The sequence below is a fragment of the Salvelinus alpinus genome, chromosome 27 (assembly GCF_045679555.1).
Source record: "Salvelinus alpinus chromosome 27, SLU_Salpinus.1, whole genome shotgun sequence".
Taxonomy (NCBI): Eukaryota; Metazoa; Chordata; class Actinopteri; order Salmoniformes; family Salmonidae; genus Salvelinus; species Salvelinus alpinus.
The window spans coordinates 29756547-29773540 of NC_092112.1; the positions used below are offsets into that span (position 1 = coordinate 29756547).

The 16994-nt window shown below is 42.2% G+C and overlaps 2 protein-coding genes across 5 annotated transcripts in view; one reads left to right on the forward strand and one right to left on the reverse strand.

Moving 5' to 3' along the window:
- Positions 1 to 6764, forward strand: part of vash2 (vasohibin 2) — a 49932-nt gene extending 43168 nt beyond the window's left edge. For both annotated transcript variants that reach the window (XM_071370173.1, XM_071370174.1), the window contains one exon: positions 2828 to 6764. In XM_071370173.1, coding sequence (XP_071226274.1) covers positions 2828 to 2897 — 70 coding nt within the window. In that variant the 3' untranslated portion in view covers positions 2898 to 6764. The remainder of the gene's footprint in view (positions 1 to 2827) is intronic.
- Positions 6765 to 9965: 3201 nt separating this feature from the next.
- angel2 (angel homolog 2 (Drosophila)) lies at positions 9966 to 16457 on the reverse strand. 3 transcript variants are annotated; one of them, XM_071370187.1, is made up of 9 exons: positions 16225 to 16457; positions 14935 to 15416; positions 14548 to 14777; positions 14223 to 14292; positions 13429 to 13850; positions 13016 to 13124; positions 12819 to 12888; positions 12119 to 12276; positions 9966 to 11647 (listed from the first exon to the last, which is right to left on the reverse strand). In XM_071370187.1, the coding sequence occupies exons 2-9, from the start codon at positions 15407 to 15409 to the stop codon at positions 11499 to 11501; spliced, it is 1683 nt and encodes a 560-aa protein (XP_071226288.1). In that variant the 5' UTR covers positions 15410 to 15416; positions 16225 to 16457; the 3' UTR covers positions 9966 to 11498. The 3 variants fall into 3 exon arrangements, with proteins under 3 accessions (XP_071226288.1, XP_071226285.1, XP_071226287.1); XM_071370184.1 differs by lacking the exon at positions 16225 to 16457 and adding an exon at positions 15659 to 15838; XM_071370186.1 differs by lacking the exons at positions 9966 to 11647; positions 16225 to 16457 and adding exons at positions 11826 to 11972; positions 15659 to 15820.
- Positions 16458 to 16994: the final 537 nt, after the last annotated feature.

Here is a 16994-nt window from a genome sequence, read left to right on the forward strand (position 1 = left end):
GAGTGGGTCTGAGGTGTCCAGTACTGTAATCACTTCAATATGAAGTTATTGAGTGGGTCTGAGGTGTCCAGTACTGTAATCACTTCAATATGAAGTTATTGAGTGGGTCTGAGGTGTCCAGTACTGTAATCACTTCAATATGAAGTTATTGAGTGGGTCTGAGGTGTCCAGTACTGTAATCACTTCAATATGAAGTTATTGAGTGGGTCTGAGGTGTCCAGTACTGTAATCACTTCAATAGGAAGTTATTGAGTGGGTCTGAGGTGTCCAGTACTGTAATCACTTCAATATGAAGTTATTGAGTGGGTCTGAGGTGTCCAGTACTGTAATCACTTCAATATGAAGTTATTGAGTGGGTCTGAGGTGTCCAGTACTGTAATCACTTCAATATGAAGTTATTGAGTGGGTCTGAGGCGTCCAGTACTGTAATCACTTCAATAGGAAGTTATTGAGTGGGTCTGAGGTGTCCAGTACTGTAATCACTTCAATATGAAGTTATTGAGTGGGTCTGAGGTGTCCAGTACTGTAATCACTTCAATATGAAGTTATTGAGTGGGTCTGAGGTGTCCAGTACTGTAATCACTTCAATATGAAGTTATTGAGTGGGTCTGAGGCGTCCAGTACTGTAATCACTTCAATAGGAAGTTATTGAGTGGGTCTGAGGTGTCCAGTACTGTAATCACTTCAATATGAAGTTATTGAGTGGGTCTGAGGCGTCCAGTACTGTAATCACTTCAATAGGAAGTTATTGGGTGGGTCTGAGGTGTCCAGTACTATAATCACTTCAATAGGAAGTTATTGAGTGGGTCTGAGGTGTCCAATACTATAATCACTTCAATATGAAGTTATTGAGTGGGTCTGAGGCGTCCAGTACTGTAATCACTTCAATATGAAGTTATTGAGTGGGTCTGAGGCGTCCAGTACTGTAATCACTTCAATAGGAAGTTATTGAGTGGGTCTGAGGCGTCCAGTACTGTAATCACTTCAATATGAAGTTATTGAGTGGGTCTGAGGTGTCCAGTACTGTAATCACTTCAATATGAAGTTATTGAGTGGGTCTGAGGTGTCCAGTACTGTAATCACTTCAATATGAAGTTATTGAGTGGGTCTGAGGTGTCCAGTACTGTAATCACTTCAATATGAAGTTATTGAGTGGGTCTGAGGCGTCCAGTACTGTAATCACTTCAATAGGAAGTTATTGAGTGGGTCTGAGGTGTCCAGTACTGTAATCACTTCAATATGAAGTTATTGAGTGGGTCTGAGGTGTCCAGTACTGTAATCACTTCAATATGAAGTTATTGAGTGGGTCTGAGGCGTCCAGTACTGTAATCACTTCAATAGGAAGTTATTGAGTGGGTCTGAGGTGTCCAGTACTGTAATCACTTCAATATGAAGTTATTGAGTGGGTCTGAGGTGTCCAGTACTGTAATCACTTCAATAGGAAGTTATTGAGTGGGTCTGAGGTGTCCAGTACTGTAATCACTTCAATAGGAAGTTATTGAGTGGGTCTGAGGTGTCCAGTACTGTAATCACTTCAATATGAAGTTATTGAGTGGGTCTGAGGTGTCCAGTACTGTAATCACTTCAATATGAAGTTATTGAGTGGGTCTGAGGTGTCCAGTACTGTAATCACTTCAATAGGTAGTTATTGAGTGGGTCTGAGGTATCCAGTACTGTAATCACTTCAATAGGAAGTTATTGAGTGGGTCTGAGGTGTCCAGTACTATAATCACTTCAATAGGAAGTTATTGAGTGGGTCTGAGGTGTCCAATACTATAATCACTTCAATATGAAGTTATTGAGTGGGTCTGAGGTGTCCAGTACTATAATCACTTCAATATGAAGTTATTGAGTGGGTCTGAGGTGTCCAGTACTGTAATCACTTCAATAGGAAGTTATTGAGTGGGTCTGAGGTGTCCAGTACTGTAATCACTTCAATAGGAAGTTATTGAGTGGGTCTGAGGTGTCCAGTACTGTAATCACTTCAATAGGTAGTTATTGAGTGGGTCTGAGGTATCCAGTACTGTAATCACTTCAATATGAAGTTATTGAGTGGGTCTGAGGTGTCCAGTACTATAATCACTTCAATAGGAAGTTATTGAGTGGGTCTGAGGTGTCCAATACTATAATCACTTCAATATGAAGTTATTGAGTGGGTCTGAGGTGTCCAGTACTATAATCACTTCAATATGAAGTTATTGAGTTGGTCTGAGGTGTCCAGTACTATAATCACTTCAATAGGAAGTTATTGAGTGGGTCTGAGGTATCCAGTACTGTAATCACTTCAATATGAAGTTATTGAGTGGGTCTGAGGTGTCCAGTACTATAATCACTTCAATAGGAAGTTATTGAGTGGGTCTGGGGTGTCCAGTACTGTAATCACTTCAATATGAAGTTATTGAGTGGGTCTGAGGTGTCCAGTACTGTAATCACTTCAATAGGAAGTTATTGAGTGGGTCTGAGGTGTCCAGTACTATAATCACTTCAATAGGAAGTTATTGAGTGGGTCTGAGGTGTCCAGTACTGTAATCACTTCAATATGAAGTTATTGAGTGGGTCTGAGGTGTCCAGTACTGTAATCACTTCAATAGGAAGTTATTGAGTGGGTCTGAGGTGTCCAGTACTGTAATCACTTCAATAGGAAGTTATTGTGTGGGTCTGAGGTGTCCAGTACTGTAATCACTTCAATAGGAAGTTATTGTGTGTGTCTGATGTGCCCATACAGTTCATCAGCTGAAGTGACTGGGTCTTACTTTGTTTGGCTTCTTGTCTTTTACTGAGCTAAATGATGACACTACATTTGTCTTGTCTTGTCTCTGTCTTTCAGTCCTGCGGCTCTGGATCGAAAGCCTGCAGAACTCAGCACTTTGACTGACGGCTACCAGATCCGCATCTGAGACTCCTTGGAACTGGACAACATTCTCCTGGTCTCCACTGTGACCACCCGGTCCGCCTCACACACCCTCAAATATATTTACCAGACATTGTGTATATCATAATTATAAAGTATTTAAAGGGTTTTTCCAGCCTCTTCTGTAGGGTGAAGATGATGACATTATGCTCAGTGCTAAACTGGAGGTTGACATCCAGTAGGAACAAATACATTGAATATATCAAAGGTATATATTTCCTGTCCTTCATGACCAGACGAACAAAAGCCTGAACAAGAGGTGTGTTTCATTATACACCTCCACACATGCGTTAGCCACATTATACATTTGCATACATATCTATTATGTTTTTAATAAAGGCCTGATGCCTAAATTGCATGAAGACATCATATCAAGACCTCTCATGCGTTTAGAGAGGTACATACTGTATGTTGGATTCTCTACATCGTTTTTTAAATCTGTTTTTGTATAGCCTGTGTGCTTTTGTGTAGGAGAGCAACAGTCACATTTCATTTACTTTTACAATATGAAGATTCATTTAAAAAAAACTGAGAGTCTGTGGGTTACAAAAATAGCCGGCAGTATGCTGATATCATGTAAAAAGGATCAAATAGTGTGACTGATCATCTATTTTTTTCTCTCAATATAATTAATCTATAGACTGAACGGTTGTAATGCCTAAGCCTGTAGAGGATGTTAAGTAGTTATCTGCTGGGCTGAGCTGTGATGATGTGGGAAGTGAAAGGGTGAGGGGAGAAAGAGAGAGAAGAGTTGGAGGAAACAGGAGGTACTGTAGGCTTGAGGTGAGGGGAACAGAGAGGGGCCAAAGACCAGGGCAGTCAAGCAGAGAGCCTGCTGCGTACTCTGCTAAACCCCAGCCCTGACACTGACTCCCTCTATTAGCTCTCGGTTAGATTATCCCCCCTGTCTCTATAGGCCCTCCTCTCTCACAGATACAGTACTGGGCCCGGTTTCCCAAAGTTCAACGTTAGAACCATCGCTTAAGATGCTTTTGGGAAACCTGGCCCAGATCAATTAATCTTTTAAGGAAATCAAAGCTTGTGACAATGATGCTTTGGAGTTTAGCCAGAACATTACCTTTTTAATCCCAAGAGAATTTGACCGTGACGTTGTGTTGATTCAAATGTCAAATCTGTTACACCTCAGCATACAGACAGATGTATACGAAAACATGTATGGTAATGTTATGTAGCTCCTAACCTGAGGCCTTTCTGAATCCTATCTCAGAATCTTGAAGTTAAGAATGCAAATACTGAACTGAACACCACAAGACAGACACATCAGTCAAATCAAGGCTTCTATGTCATCTCAACTGCCCTGATGCGGTGTTTAAGATTGTTTCCATTGTTTTTGTAGTATTCAAAAGTCATCAGATATCCAGGAGGGTGCCAACTGAACAATGTCACATTTTATAGCTTTTGGTTAAACAAGCTATGCACATCAAACAGAAATGATAGATCATTGTATGTCTTCCTCAATCTAAATAGTTTCGAGATTGCAGCAGAATTGAAATCCAGTCTCATTTTCTTGAATCCTGAACGAACTGAGAACATATCAGTTCTTGTGTTTCTAATGAACATTTTTTATTCTAACGATCAAATTGTGAATGGTGCTGCTAGTCTGACAGTATACCATCAAGGCCAAAACTATTGGTACCAGCCGTCTGAAAGACTATAAGCACTAAATAACCAGCTTAATATACATGGCCAAAAGTATATGTATTGGTGAATTCGGCTGTTTCAGTCACACCCGTTGCTGACAGGTGTATAAAATCGAGCACACGGCCAAGCAATCTCCATAGACAAACATTGGCAGTAGAATGGCCAATACTGAAGAGCTCAGTGACTTTCAATGTGGCACTGTCATAGGATGCCACCTTTCCAACAAGACAGTTTGTCAAATTTCTGCCGTGCAAGTGCTGCCCCGGTCAACTGTAAGTGCTGTTATTGTGAAGTGGAAATGTGCTGAAGCGCGTAGCACGTGAAATCGTCTGTCCTCGGTTGCAACACTCACTACCGAGTTCCAAACTGACTCTGGAAGAGGCATACAGTATACAATGACATTCTAGACACTTCTGTGCTTCCAACTTTGTGGCAACAGTTTGGGGAAGCCCCTTTCCTGTTTCAGCATGACAAAGCACGAAGCGAGGTCCATACAGAAATAGTTTGTCGGTGTGGAAGAACTTGACTGGCCTACACAGAGCCCTGACCTCAACCCCATCGAACACCTTGTGGATGAATTGGAACGCCGACTGCGAGCCAGGCCTAATCGCCCAACATCAGTGCCGACCTCACTGCTCTTGTGGCTGAATGGAAGCAAGTCCCCACAGCAATGTTCCAACATCTGACAGAAAGCGTTCCCAGAAGAGGCTGTTATAGCAACAAAGGGGGACCAACTTCATAGTAATCGCCGTGATTTTGGAATGAGATGTTTGACGAGCAGGTATCCACATACTTTTGGCCATGTAGTGTATGACTTTGGTTTTACAATCCTCTATAGAAGCACAATGTGCTTCACTTTTACACAATACAATCGTTTGTCTAATCTATACAGGCTAGGTTTAACATTCTTACTGTTAAACACTGCCGTAAAAAAAAAAAAAAGACAGCTCTTTTCAATATGCATTGCGGAAGTTCAGCTTTACAGCGTGGTGATTGCCTTTAAATTTCAATGTCAGCTTTAATGGAGACTGCATTTACCGTACCCACTGCATATATAACGCTTCAGCTTTCCAGATTGAATAGAACCCTTACTGGGAGGAAAGACCGCTTTCACTGCTGCAAATCTGGGAACTGAAAGATAATACTCTAAGTGATGTAACTTAAATAGAATTGTGCTCTTAACTGTTTAGTGTTGAGCTAAATTGTGTTGTGGATGAGTTCTATTGGTGATTCTTCGCTGGTTCTTGAACAAATCTGTTACTGAGTGCAGTGTTTAATCGTGCTGGTTGTTGTTTTTATGACGTGGTGAAAACACTTTGTTGTGATGATGATGATGATGATATATTCTTTGGACGAGGTGTGAAGAAGCACACCACATTGTAGCAGTATCATTTTTCAAAGGTCTTGCTATGTTTGTGCTATTGACCACTGAATAGTGGTTAAAGAAAAACAGTACCACTCATGACTGTAGATTTTTTTAAATCCATTTTGTATTTACCAAATGGTGTGTTTTAAAAAATATAAATACAGAATCAAGTTATCTGAATAACTGCACAATATGAGTAACCTAAACCAGCTACCACCACTATAATATACCACCACCTACTGCATTTAGTGGTTGATAACTTGAAAGGCAATGATGTGTTGAGTTACTAAGAGTTACTGAATATTTAGCTGTTTTCAAAGCATGATGTGGACTGTGGAACTCAACCTTTGCGTCACTGTAATTCAGCTTTTTAGATGAGGCTGCTGTTTCTGTATTAACGTGCATTTCACGAGGAGTGCTCTCTTGGCCTCTTCTCGCAAATGGGAATGTACTAGAACTCTGGGTGTTAAGAGTGTTCTCTTTTATACTCATGCCACTGGTGCTACCAGTTGGCTGGTATTATTCTCATATCTTTCTGGAAAGGGCTGCTCTATTTGTCCCATTGGCTGAAAAGGAAAAGTATTGATGGTAGATCAATAGCAGAACAAATGGTAGCATTTCTTACAGAACCACTATTCTATTGAAATGAGACTTTAGAATCCGTCCCTGGTTTTCTCCATGTATGATGATGACAGGGTGATTTTTGTGTTTTGACCGCTGGTGGAAGATAATGTACTCCCAACTCCTACTGTTACACTGATCAGTTGACAATGGTTTTTATCAACTCTACCATGTGTTGTAATAAAAAAATGATTTATGTTTTTATTCTGTCTTTGCTGTAATTTCTTACTCAACAGGTAGGACAGATAATAGGAAATGAAATAATGTGAAATACATTTCTTCATGGGGCACAGGCAGAATGGATGTACAAATATGGTATTCAATCAAATCATTCCAGATTTGAATATATCACACTAGACCAGGTAGATTTGACCCCATCGGAGTAAATATAAATGACAAAATGTCATAACATTCCCTAGTAGGCTATGGTCTTACTAGTTCTTTGGGATAGTGCTGTACTGATATCGCTCTGTATATAGTCCGGTACAGGATTCCATGTCTCTATTAATCTGTTTTACAGCAGCTGTGACATGCAACGACACAGAGAGCAGATTTATACTGAACAAAAATATAAACGCAACATGCAACAATTTCAAAAATATTACTGGGTTACAGTTCATATGAGGAAATCAGTCAATTGAAATAAATTCATTAGGCCCTAATCTATGGATTTCACATGACTGGGAATATAGATATGCATCTGTTGGTCAAAGATATCTTACAAAAAATGGGCCTCTGGATCTCTTCACGGTATTTCCATGCATTCAAATTGCCATCAATAAAATGCAATTGTGTTTGTTGTCTGTAGCGTATTCCTGCCCATACAATAACTCCACCGCCACCATGGGTCACTGTTCACATGATGCCATACATGTGGTCTGCGGTTGTGAGGATGGTTGGACGTACTGCCAAATTCTCTAAAATGACATTGGAGGCGGTTTATGGTAGAGAAATTAACATTCAATTATCTGGCAATAGCTCTGGTAGACATTCCTGTGTAACAGTTTAACTTTAGTCCGTCCCTCGCCCCGACCCGGGCGCGAACCAGGGACCCTCTGCACACATCAACAACAGTCACCCACGAAGCATCGTTACCCAGCGCTCCACAAAAGCCGCGGTTCTTGCAGAGCAAGGGGAACCACTACTTCAAGGTCTCAAAGCGAGTGACGTCACCGATTGAAACACTATTAGCGCGCACCACCGCTAACTAGCTAGCCATTTCACATCGGTTACACCTGCAGTCAGCATGCCAATTGCAGGCTCCCTCATAACTTGAGACATCTGTGGCATTGTGTTGTGTGACAAAACTTTTAGTGGCCTTTTATTGTCCTCAGCACAAGGTGCACATGTGTAATGATCATGCTGTTTAATCAGCTTCTTGATATGGCACACCTGTCAGGTGGATGGATTATCTTGGCGAAGGAGAAATGCTCACTAACAGGGATGTAAACACATTTGTGCACAAAGTAAGCTTTTTGTGCGTATGGAAAATTTCTGGGATCTTTTATTTCAGCTCATGAAACATGGGAGCAACACTTTACATGTTGCGTTTATATTTTTGTTCAGTGTATAAAATTAATCCCTCATTTCTCATCTCTCAAGCAGCTCAGGGAATGCCTCCCTCTCTCTAAACTCAGAAAATAAACTGTCGTAGATTTCAATACGTTCTCACCTTGTTTACTATCCCTCATTCCAACTGATCTAAATGACACAATAGGCAATAACTAACAGGAAATTAGGGTAAAGGACAAGAGCTAAGGAAAGGAAACATCTTCAAAGTCTTGGGATTCATCCCATGTCTAAGCAAGAAGAGTCATCCCCAATGAGGCTGGATCTCACCAACCATCAAATGATAAGCCTGTAAACGCTCTCATCCCAGAAAGCAGCAGTAGCAGCAGAGACTTTGCAGATGTCAGCAGAACATCACTTAACTCTAAGAACAGAGACTTGAGTCCTAATGGCTTTCATTCACACCATCAGCCAGACATGTCAGCCAGGAGTAGGTGGTGAGGATCCAAATGAAATTAGGACTTTTGGCACACAAAAAAAGACAAAAGTCAAGAACAGCATCATTTTAGAGATTCAAATGTAAAATGAGTCAAAGGAGATGCAATAAATCAAGTCCAGAGAATGTATTTGAAAGGACTTGTGTTTGAAGGGGCTCATCTTTTTTTTTACACCCGTTGGCATGTCACTGGCAAGGCATCATAGGCTAATTCAATTTGGCTTCAGACTTTATCATATTTTATCTAGAATGTGGGCAATGTCAAAACAGAAGCAGTGCCAATTAGTGAAACAAGACTAACCACTTGATATTCACTACATCTAATTCAATGGTCTTCACAGCAGCGGTTTGTGTGCTTGAGAATGTCTGTTTATAGCACTAATGTTGCCATTATATAAGGCAACCAAAATAATACAGACATCAGAGAGCTGCTTCTATGCCTATAAGGAATTCCAAATTCAATGTCCTTAAACTCTGACTTAGTTTCAGTCTAAAGAAAAAGATTGATGTGCAATATTGGGAACAGACTTGAGGATTCTGCTGTGTGGTCTTAGCGAATTGTGTAGAATATTAAAAACACGAATACATGTTGAGAGAAGTTGTCTGTCAGGGACTGACTCCAATGATTCCTCATCTAAAGGCAGAGATGGCTGTTCTTATCAATGAGCTGTTCACACTCCCAAGGTTCTGCACCCTGGGTTCACCTTCATTCCTCTCCAGGGGCCTCATTTATCAAAGGTGCGTGCGCACAAAAAAAGTGTGCCTATCTCTAAGCAAATCTCAAACCATGTGTGCACACAACTTCTAGAAGATTGATCAACTGTATTGCAAGCAAATACGCTTATTGTTCGTTTGAGGGAAATGGGAGGTGTTTGAGCCACACCTCTACAGAAATGTGATCAAATTTGCCATTGTGCTTTCTTTTAGGAACTATTAAGGCCCAATTACATCTCAAAATCACAGCAAATTAGGGCGCTTTTCTTAGCATAAAAGATGAATGGTGTGCGTTGTCCGGGCGGGGTTGTATCGTTCACGACTGCACAAATAGAATAGGGCTGTGATTTATCAATGACGACATGCGTAAATGTTGCAAATCCCAGAATCTCCATGTACCCCAGAATTGAGTATGAAATTGACACACGGTTGATAAATGAGGCCCCAAGTGAGAAAGATACATTTTCTCTGATCATCTCTCCGTGCTTCTATATCTGCATCGCTTGCCGTTTGGGGTTTTAGGCTGGGTTTCTGTACAGCACTTTGTGACATCGGGTGATGTAAGAAGGGCTTCATAAATACATTTGATTGATTCTCTGTCCACCAGTGTGCCTTCATCTCTGAGAGGTACTGTTCATACAATCCCTGGAACTCATTCAATGTAATGTGACATTATTACAGAGAGCTGAACAGGTACAGTGTGTCTTTAATTGCAGGTCTATTATTGCGTTACATGCGGTACAATAGCTGTGACGGACATAGCCTTCATTTTCAATACTAACATTATTTGATTTTATTAGGATCGCCTTTAGCCCAAGGGCTAGTCTTCCAATAGTACTTAAGAAATGTAAAAAAATACATCCAGAAATTAGAAAAACAAAAGCAAAGTAAAAGCACAAAGATCCACATTCCTATTACGGGTTACACCCCCCAGCCGTGTGCATATATGAATTGAAATACAACATAGCATACAGTATTACAATAACCTTAGACCGACTCTAGTTGTTCAAGATATTTTATGAATTAATCTCTTAAAACAACTATTTGGTAATTAAAAAAAAAACGTTCTGCCAAGGAGTTCCAGGACTTCACTGCTCTGAAACTAAAAGCTATTTTGCCCTGCTCTAATTTGGGTTTTGGTGGTCTTGGTTCCGCTCCATGTGTTTACGTCTTTGACCATATCCATATAGTGGTTGGTCTACCAGTGGTGAATTTCATGAAAAAGGCTCTTACATTACTCCAGACGACAGAGCAGTAGTTCATTTGACAATGGATGATTTTTTAAATTTAACCAGGCAAGTCAGTTAAGAACAAATTCTTATTTACAATGACGGCCTACCCCGGGCCAAACCCTAACAACGTGGGCCATTTGTGCACCGCCCTATGGTACTCACAATCACGGCCGGTTGTGAACCAGGGTCTGTAGTGACGCCTCAAGCACATGCAGTGCCTTAGACCGCTGCTCCACTCGGGAGCCCGATGATGGCTTGTGAGATTTATTTGAGAATTTGCTCTGGCATATATTTTGCAATCCTTCTGAGATTACAGTAAGTGCCGATGATTTTGTTGCAGAGCTGTGAAATGCGTGATGACAAAGAGACTGTTGTCTAACAGTACACTTAACAGCCTAGTCTATAAAACCTCTTCTATGGTGTCCCACCAGCTGCAAGGAGGGTAATTTCTTCCTTCTCTTTGTATATATTAATACTTCCTTGGTAAGTACTTTGCATTCATTTGTGCCAATTATCAAACCCAATAGTACTGTATGTGTATGACATAATTAAGATATATATATTTTTATATTTCAGTATTTTTCCTCAGCAGCACTGTTTGAAAGGAATTTATCAACATTTATAAAAATCATTCAAATCTAAAAATGTCTATTTTCATATCTTCAACCAATGTAAAAATAACACCAAAAAGTTAAAATGTGTAAACATCTTGATGCAGTAGCCTAGATCTACACACTAGAGTCAGGCCACTGCAAAGCTCCAAATTCATCAATAATGTCTTTGAAATGAAAGTTCATCATCTACCAGTGTCAGTACCTTTCCAACATTTCCTGGGGATATGAGATCATGAGACAAAAGCCATAGTGAGCTTGTGTACAATTGGTGTTTGGCTGCTGGTGAGCGGTATGGATGGATTTATGGGTCTCTCCAGGTCTTTGACCCCCAGTTCTGTCCAAGGCGCTAACCCCTGAAACCTAACATCCAGTCTCAGGGGCAGAGGCGGAAGCAGGCCAGTATGGGCAGGTGGTCGGAGGAGTTGAGCTCATTGGGCAGCCCGTTGACGGCCTCCAGGTCTGTCTGTCCCACCAGGGCCAGTCTGGCCAGCAGCTGCAGCCCTTGTCTTGGCAATGGACCCTCTGGGAGGAAGACAACAGACATGGCTAAAGGGATACTTAGCATGATAGCAGATAGCGCGATGACTGGAAGTCTATGGGTAACACTAGTTAGTTTTGTAAGCTAATGCTAACTAACTTCCTTCATACTGGAGACATAAAAATGGTATCCACTAGTTCATCTGACGATGGGGAAGTAGATAAAGTAAAGGGCCTCTTTGCCAAAATCCCCAAGTATCCCTTAAATTCCCTGAGTTTTTCCAGATGCGATCTTGATCAGGGAAAATGTAGTCATAGTTCCATAATGCTGCCTGGAAGTCTCACTCCACAGCCCACTGCACTGCAGCATCTACAGAAGTCACATTGCAGGACCGATCTTATTATAAACAATATTGATTATCAGATGCCACCCTGCTCCAAGATCCGTGTAACAATCAATCAACAAATCCTATGTGTTGTATATAGTGTGTGTGATATGTGGTATACTGTGTGTACCTGGCTGAGTGGAAATGTCTCCAGTTCCTGCAGAGTAGAAGATGTAGTCCACAGTGATGGCTGTCCTGGAGTGACAGGTGGTGATCTCAGGCCTGCTGTCCTCTGTCAGGTAATGGGAGTAAGCTGACGTCAGCCTCAGACTGTGCTCTATACTGGGTCTGGACATGGGGAGGGGGAGAGACACTGTCACACAGGGCACTGGCGTCACTTCAACTGCTAATTAAGACAGACAGTTGCTGTTTGAAGTTCGGACTACACTGGACAAACAACAAATCATCCAGAGAGACTTGTCACTTCTCCCTATGAGCAGTTCCACTTGCTTCAAATTAACATTGTAGGGGAATGATGTAGCTAACTGCTGTCTCCTCCATTCTCCAAGGCATGCAAACGAGAGAGCGAGAGAAGGGGGGGAGAGACAGAGGTGAAAAAATAAATAAATCAGCCTCGGCTGTCAGATGTGCAGACGCCAATCAAAACAGATTACAGTGCTGTTGAGCAGCAGAGACTCAACTGTTTGAAAAGCATTAATATTGAAGGCTGTTAGAGGAACTCCTGGTGTAGCACCTCTGACAGGATCAGATCTTACAGTTACGTGACAGAATTAAGAACTAACTGACTGTAAAACAGCAGAGACTGGAGAGATCAAACTGTCTCAACTAAATGATTATTTAACCCTGGAATCCAACCGGAGCTAACTGACCTGTTCATAGCTGCCATAGGTTGTGCTGCAAAGTCCTGCACAGACAGGTTGGTGATTCCCCCGTCAACATCTGGGAGGAAAGAAGAGTATTAACGTCATATGCAGATCAGAAGAAAGAAAGGTGCATTTCCTCAGTGTTGGTAACGGCCAGAGGCTCTTCACTGAGCCAGTGTGGTGGATGGACTGTGATAGGTCACCTGTAGGGGCAGTCGCATACTGACACTGCTGGGTGACACCCAGGCTAAGGGGCCAAATGGGCACGGTCAGGATCCGCTGGCCTCTGGGATTCTCCTCCTGCCCTGACACCTGCACACACACTGTTGCTTTAAGATAGTGTCACACCGTTTTGTCTAGCGCAGTAAATCAACTCAATATCAATAAAAATCACACCGAACGGGCATTCAACCCAGGTTGAAAATGAATGAGAAATACTAGAGCATGATGACTGACAGAGAAGAGCTCAAGGAACATTTCAAAGCAGCTCACATTTTACAGCAGCTCTCTCTGAACATTATGTTCCCTCTGCAGTAATCAGCTTCAGCCACAGAGCTTATTATCTCACTGCAGAAAGTGACAGAAAGAGGCTGGGTGTGTAGATGATGGCCCTCACCTTGCCTATGGGAATACCGTCGTACTCCAGCCTGCTCTCCCTAACAAAGCTGTACAGGGGAGACCAGGGCACAGAGTTAAAGTCCCCACAGAGCACGATGGGACAGGAGCTGCCGTCAGGGAGGCGGGACACTGTACTGATCTCTGCCAGCAGCATGGCCAACTGGGCCAGCTTAATGTCCCCGCGCCGGGGGTTGTACAGGAGGTGTGTATTGGCCACACAAACGCAGTCCTCCGGCCTGGAGGATCCCGTGGGGCGCAGTAACAGCACCAGGCCCACGTTATCCCGGTCTAGCAGGGGGATACCCCGGCGGAAGTACTCCACTGGGTGACTGGACAGCAGGGAGAAGCGGTCCTTCTTATAGACCACGGCACAGCCGTCAGGCTTCCTGCCTGTCCTCCTCTTGTACTCACACTGGTAACCTGGGGAAAGAAATGGGAAATAAATCACTATATCAAAGAAAATAGGCTACATTTCTCAAACTATGATGAAAAATGTAGATTTCAATGTTTTTTAATTATTGAAAGAGGAAATATGTTTTGGAATACCTGAAGCGCTCGTGCTACTTAATTTTCTTCAGGAAAACCAAGTGGTTTGAGAAAATATTAATTATCTATGCATGTGGCTCCCTCTAGTGGTCATATTATATATCACTTGCAGTTTGCGTTGTATTATTTTGACAGGCTTTCACATTTCTATAGGCAGAGCTACAGCTCAAAAGAATAGACTTAGTAAACAAAACAATATGGGCAACACCGAGTACAAAACAGCAAGGGACCAACAGGGGGCATTACCTAATGCTTCTAGAGAGGGTTTGATCTGTTTTTCATAGTGGTCCTCTTGAACCTCCTGCAGACACATTATCTATAGAGACAAAGTTTGACTTCATTCCACAGTACACATCTAACATTAAAACAATCAGTGTCATCACTACTTTGACTTGCTCTAAGGGATACAGACTTAAACTAGTCAAAACAGGGCCCCTATGTTGTGTTTTCTGTTCCTTCTGATGATAATCAATGTTGGTAAATCTGAATCGATCACAAGCTAATAGATCATGTAAATGGTGGGAGATACTTTCTTGTACCATCAGTAATGATTCATAAACCATTCACTTACATCTGCGTTGTGCTCTTTGAGCTCTTTCAGGATGTTGGAGAGCCTGTGATTCCAGTTGAGGATGGAGGAGCTACAGTGTTTGTACAGGTAGTTATTGTCATGTAGTAGGTCCTGGGAGAGGATGTTATATGACATCACAGAGAACTCAAAGGGTGGTTCTCGCCTCCCACCACCAGACTGGGGTCTGGACTTATAGCAGTGTGAAAAGTCCTCCCATTGTCTCTTCAGCTCTGGAAAGGCACAAACAAAACAATACGGTTAGAAAGTTAAGGACACTGCTTGACAGGGCCCATATTGGACTAAACCTAATCCACCTCAGGTTCATTCCAGATCAAAGAATAACGGTGTTCTCAAGAAAAGCGGCAGTTTTTGAAACTGAAGTATTACCCAATGCCTGTCTTGGTGGACTTGTCCCAGGAGGCGGTGGTTTCCCGTCTTTGAACCAGTAGTTGGGGCTGGTTGTGGCACTGCGAGCCTGTCTTGGTGCGTACTCTCGTTTGGGGGAGCCCTTGGATCTATCCCCTGGAGCCCTCTCCTCTGAACTCCTCCTCCGCTTGTATGGAGGCTCCTTGTCTGAACGCTCCATCAGTCCAAGGTGGAAGTGTCGATGAGGAAAGCCGTGAAAAGGAAACCCTGGTGGGAGGTGTTGTTTGGACTGTAGTCTTGCCCAGTTGGTGTTGTGGGTATCTTGAGGTTGGAAGGCCCCTGAGAGGTGCCTGGTGGGATGGGAGAGTTGAGGTGAAGGGGGCACACCCGGCCGACATGGATAACTGGGGAAATGTACGTTCCTCCAGCCGCCCAATGGGGCCTGAGTTGGGGGCAACCAGTGAGAGCCAAACGCAGTCAGGTGTCGAGAAAACATGGGTTGACTGCGGGAGAGAAATTATATGCACTCAGATCAAGCAAGTAGCAACGCATAGCTGGGGGGGATGCGTTCTCTTTACAAAAGCATATCCTGTCATTCAATAGCACAAGGATTTGCATAGGCTAACGAACTACCTGTGTTAGTGATTATGACCACCAACCATATTAGCTGGCTAAGCTAGGTAACTAGCTAGCATAATCACAATAGCTAGCTGTTTAGTTGTCTGAAATGAACGTTACAACTTACTTTCGGTCAGCGTTTGGATAGACATGGTTTAGGTTTTGATGTCGAGACATTAAATATTATCGGCAAACATCACAGTGTATTCTACAACACAGCGAACAAGTGTTTCTGCCCAAAACAGATCTGAATCTAGTCCTTCAGCGAATTTCAGTAAGCCATTTTCGTGTCCTCAAATTATGACGTGTGTAAACATGACACAGTAATAAAGCGCTCCGTTCATTGTCATGGGATATGTAGTGTTTTCCATCATGAATCTCCAACCCAACATAATAAAATGTACCGGAAAAAACTACATCTACCATTATGTTCCAATACGATGCAGACAAAAATGTCATAACGGAGGACATCGAAAACTCTACAAATGTCACTTTCAAATTGTAAAGAATTCAGTAGACTATACAATTGTATTATTGGACAGATTTCAGAGCAAATAATCGTAATTGATTAGCAAAATATGCTCGACAAAGACTAGTTTATTTAGAAAATGTCTTACCCAAATAAAAATGGCACTAGATAGCTATTGCTAACATTACACCGGCCGGTATATCTGATAGCGTGACATAACATACCTGCGAATGATCGTTTACCCATAGAAGTTAGCCAGGCATTTTCCTTTGAGTGAGTGGTTATTAGGCTATTTATTCTCAAATCCTTCCCTTTAAGCCGTGTTGCGGTCAACACCTCTTGACGTTCGTCTCTCTTTGTAAATACATTGATATGCGGTACATTGTGGTCTATTGCTCACTGGGCTGATGTGTCGCTGCACCGCACTGGAAGATGCTGGTAATGCTGCCCGAGCTGCTGGAACTAGTAGCATCATACAATATTTAAGTAGTTGAATAATTGAAGAACATTTATACTAATTATACTGAAACTGTAATTCATCAGGTAAGGGGCCATTCCACCTTCACCATTATAAAATGTTATTAATATTTTTACATAGTTTACATGAATTTATTTATTTATTTATATTTAACCTTTATTTAACCAGGTAGGCAAGTTTCAGTAAGCCATTTACTATTTAAGAGCAGTTGGAGGCCACGGAGTGTGGCATTGAAGCTCGTCTGGAGGGTTGTTAACACAGTGTCCAAAGAAGGGCCAGAAGTATACAGAATGGTGTCGTCTGCGTAGAGGTGGATCAGAGACTCACCAGCAGCAAGAGCGACATCATTGATGTATACAGAGAAGAGAGTCGGCCCAAAAATTTAACCCTGTGGCACCCCCATAGAGACTGCCAGAGGCCCGGACAACAGGCCCTCCGATTTGACACACTGAACTCTATCAGAGAAGTAGTTGGTGAACCAGGCGAGGCAATCATTTGAGAAACCAAGGCTATCGA

What these genes read in the sequence shown, in the direction of transcription:
- angel2 (XM_071370184.1), bottom strand. Translation starts at nt 15,708, where the DNA reads ATGTCTCGACATCAAAACCTAAACCATGTCTATCCAAACGCTGACCGA. An exon ending in TCAAAGAGCACAACGCAGAT is followed by an intron (nt 14,293 to 14,547) that starts GTAAGTGAATGG and finishes TTGTCTCTATAG; the next exon opens with ATAATGTGTCTGCAGGAGGT. An exon ending in CCTATGGCAGCTATGAACAG is followed by an intron (nt 12,277 to 12,818) that starts GTCAGTTAGCTC and finishes CCCCATGTCCAG; the next exon opens with ACCCAGTATAGAGCACAGTC.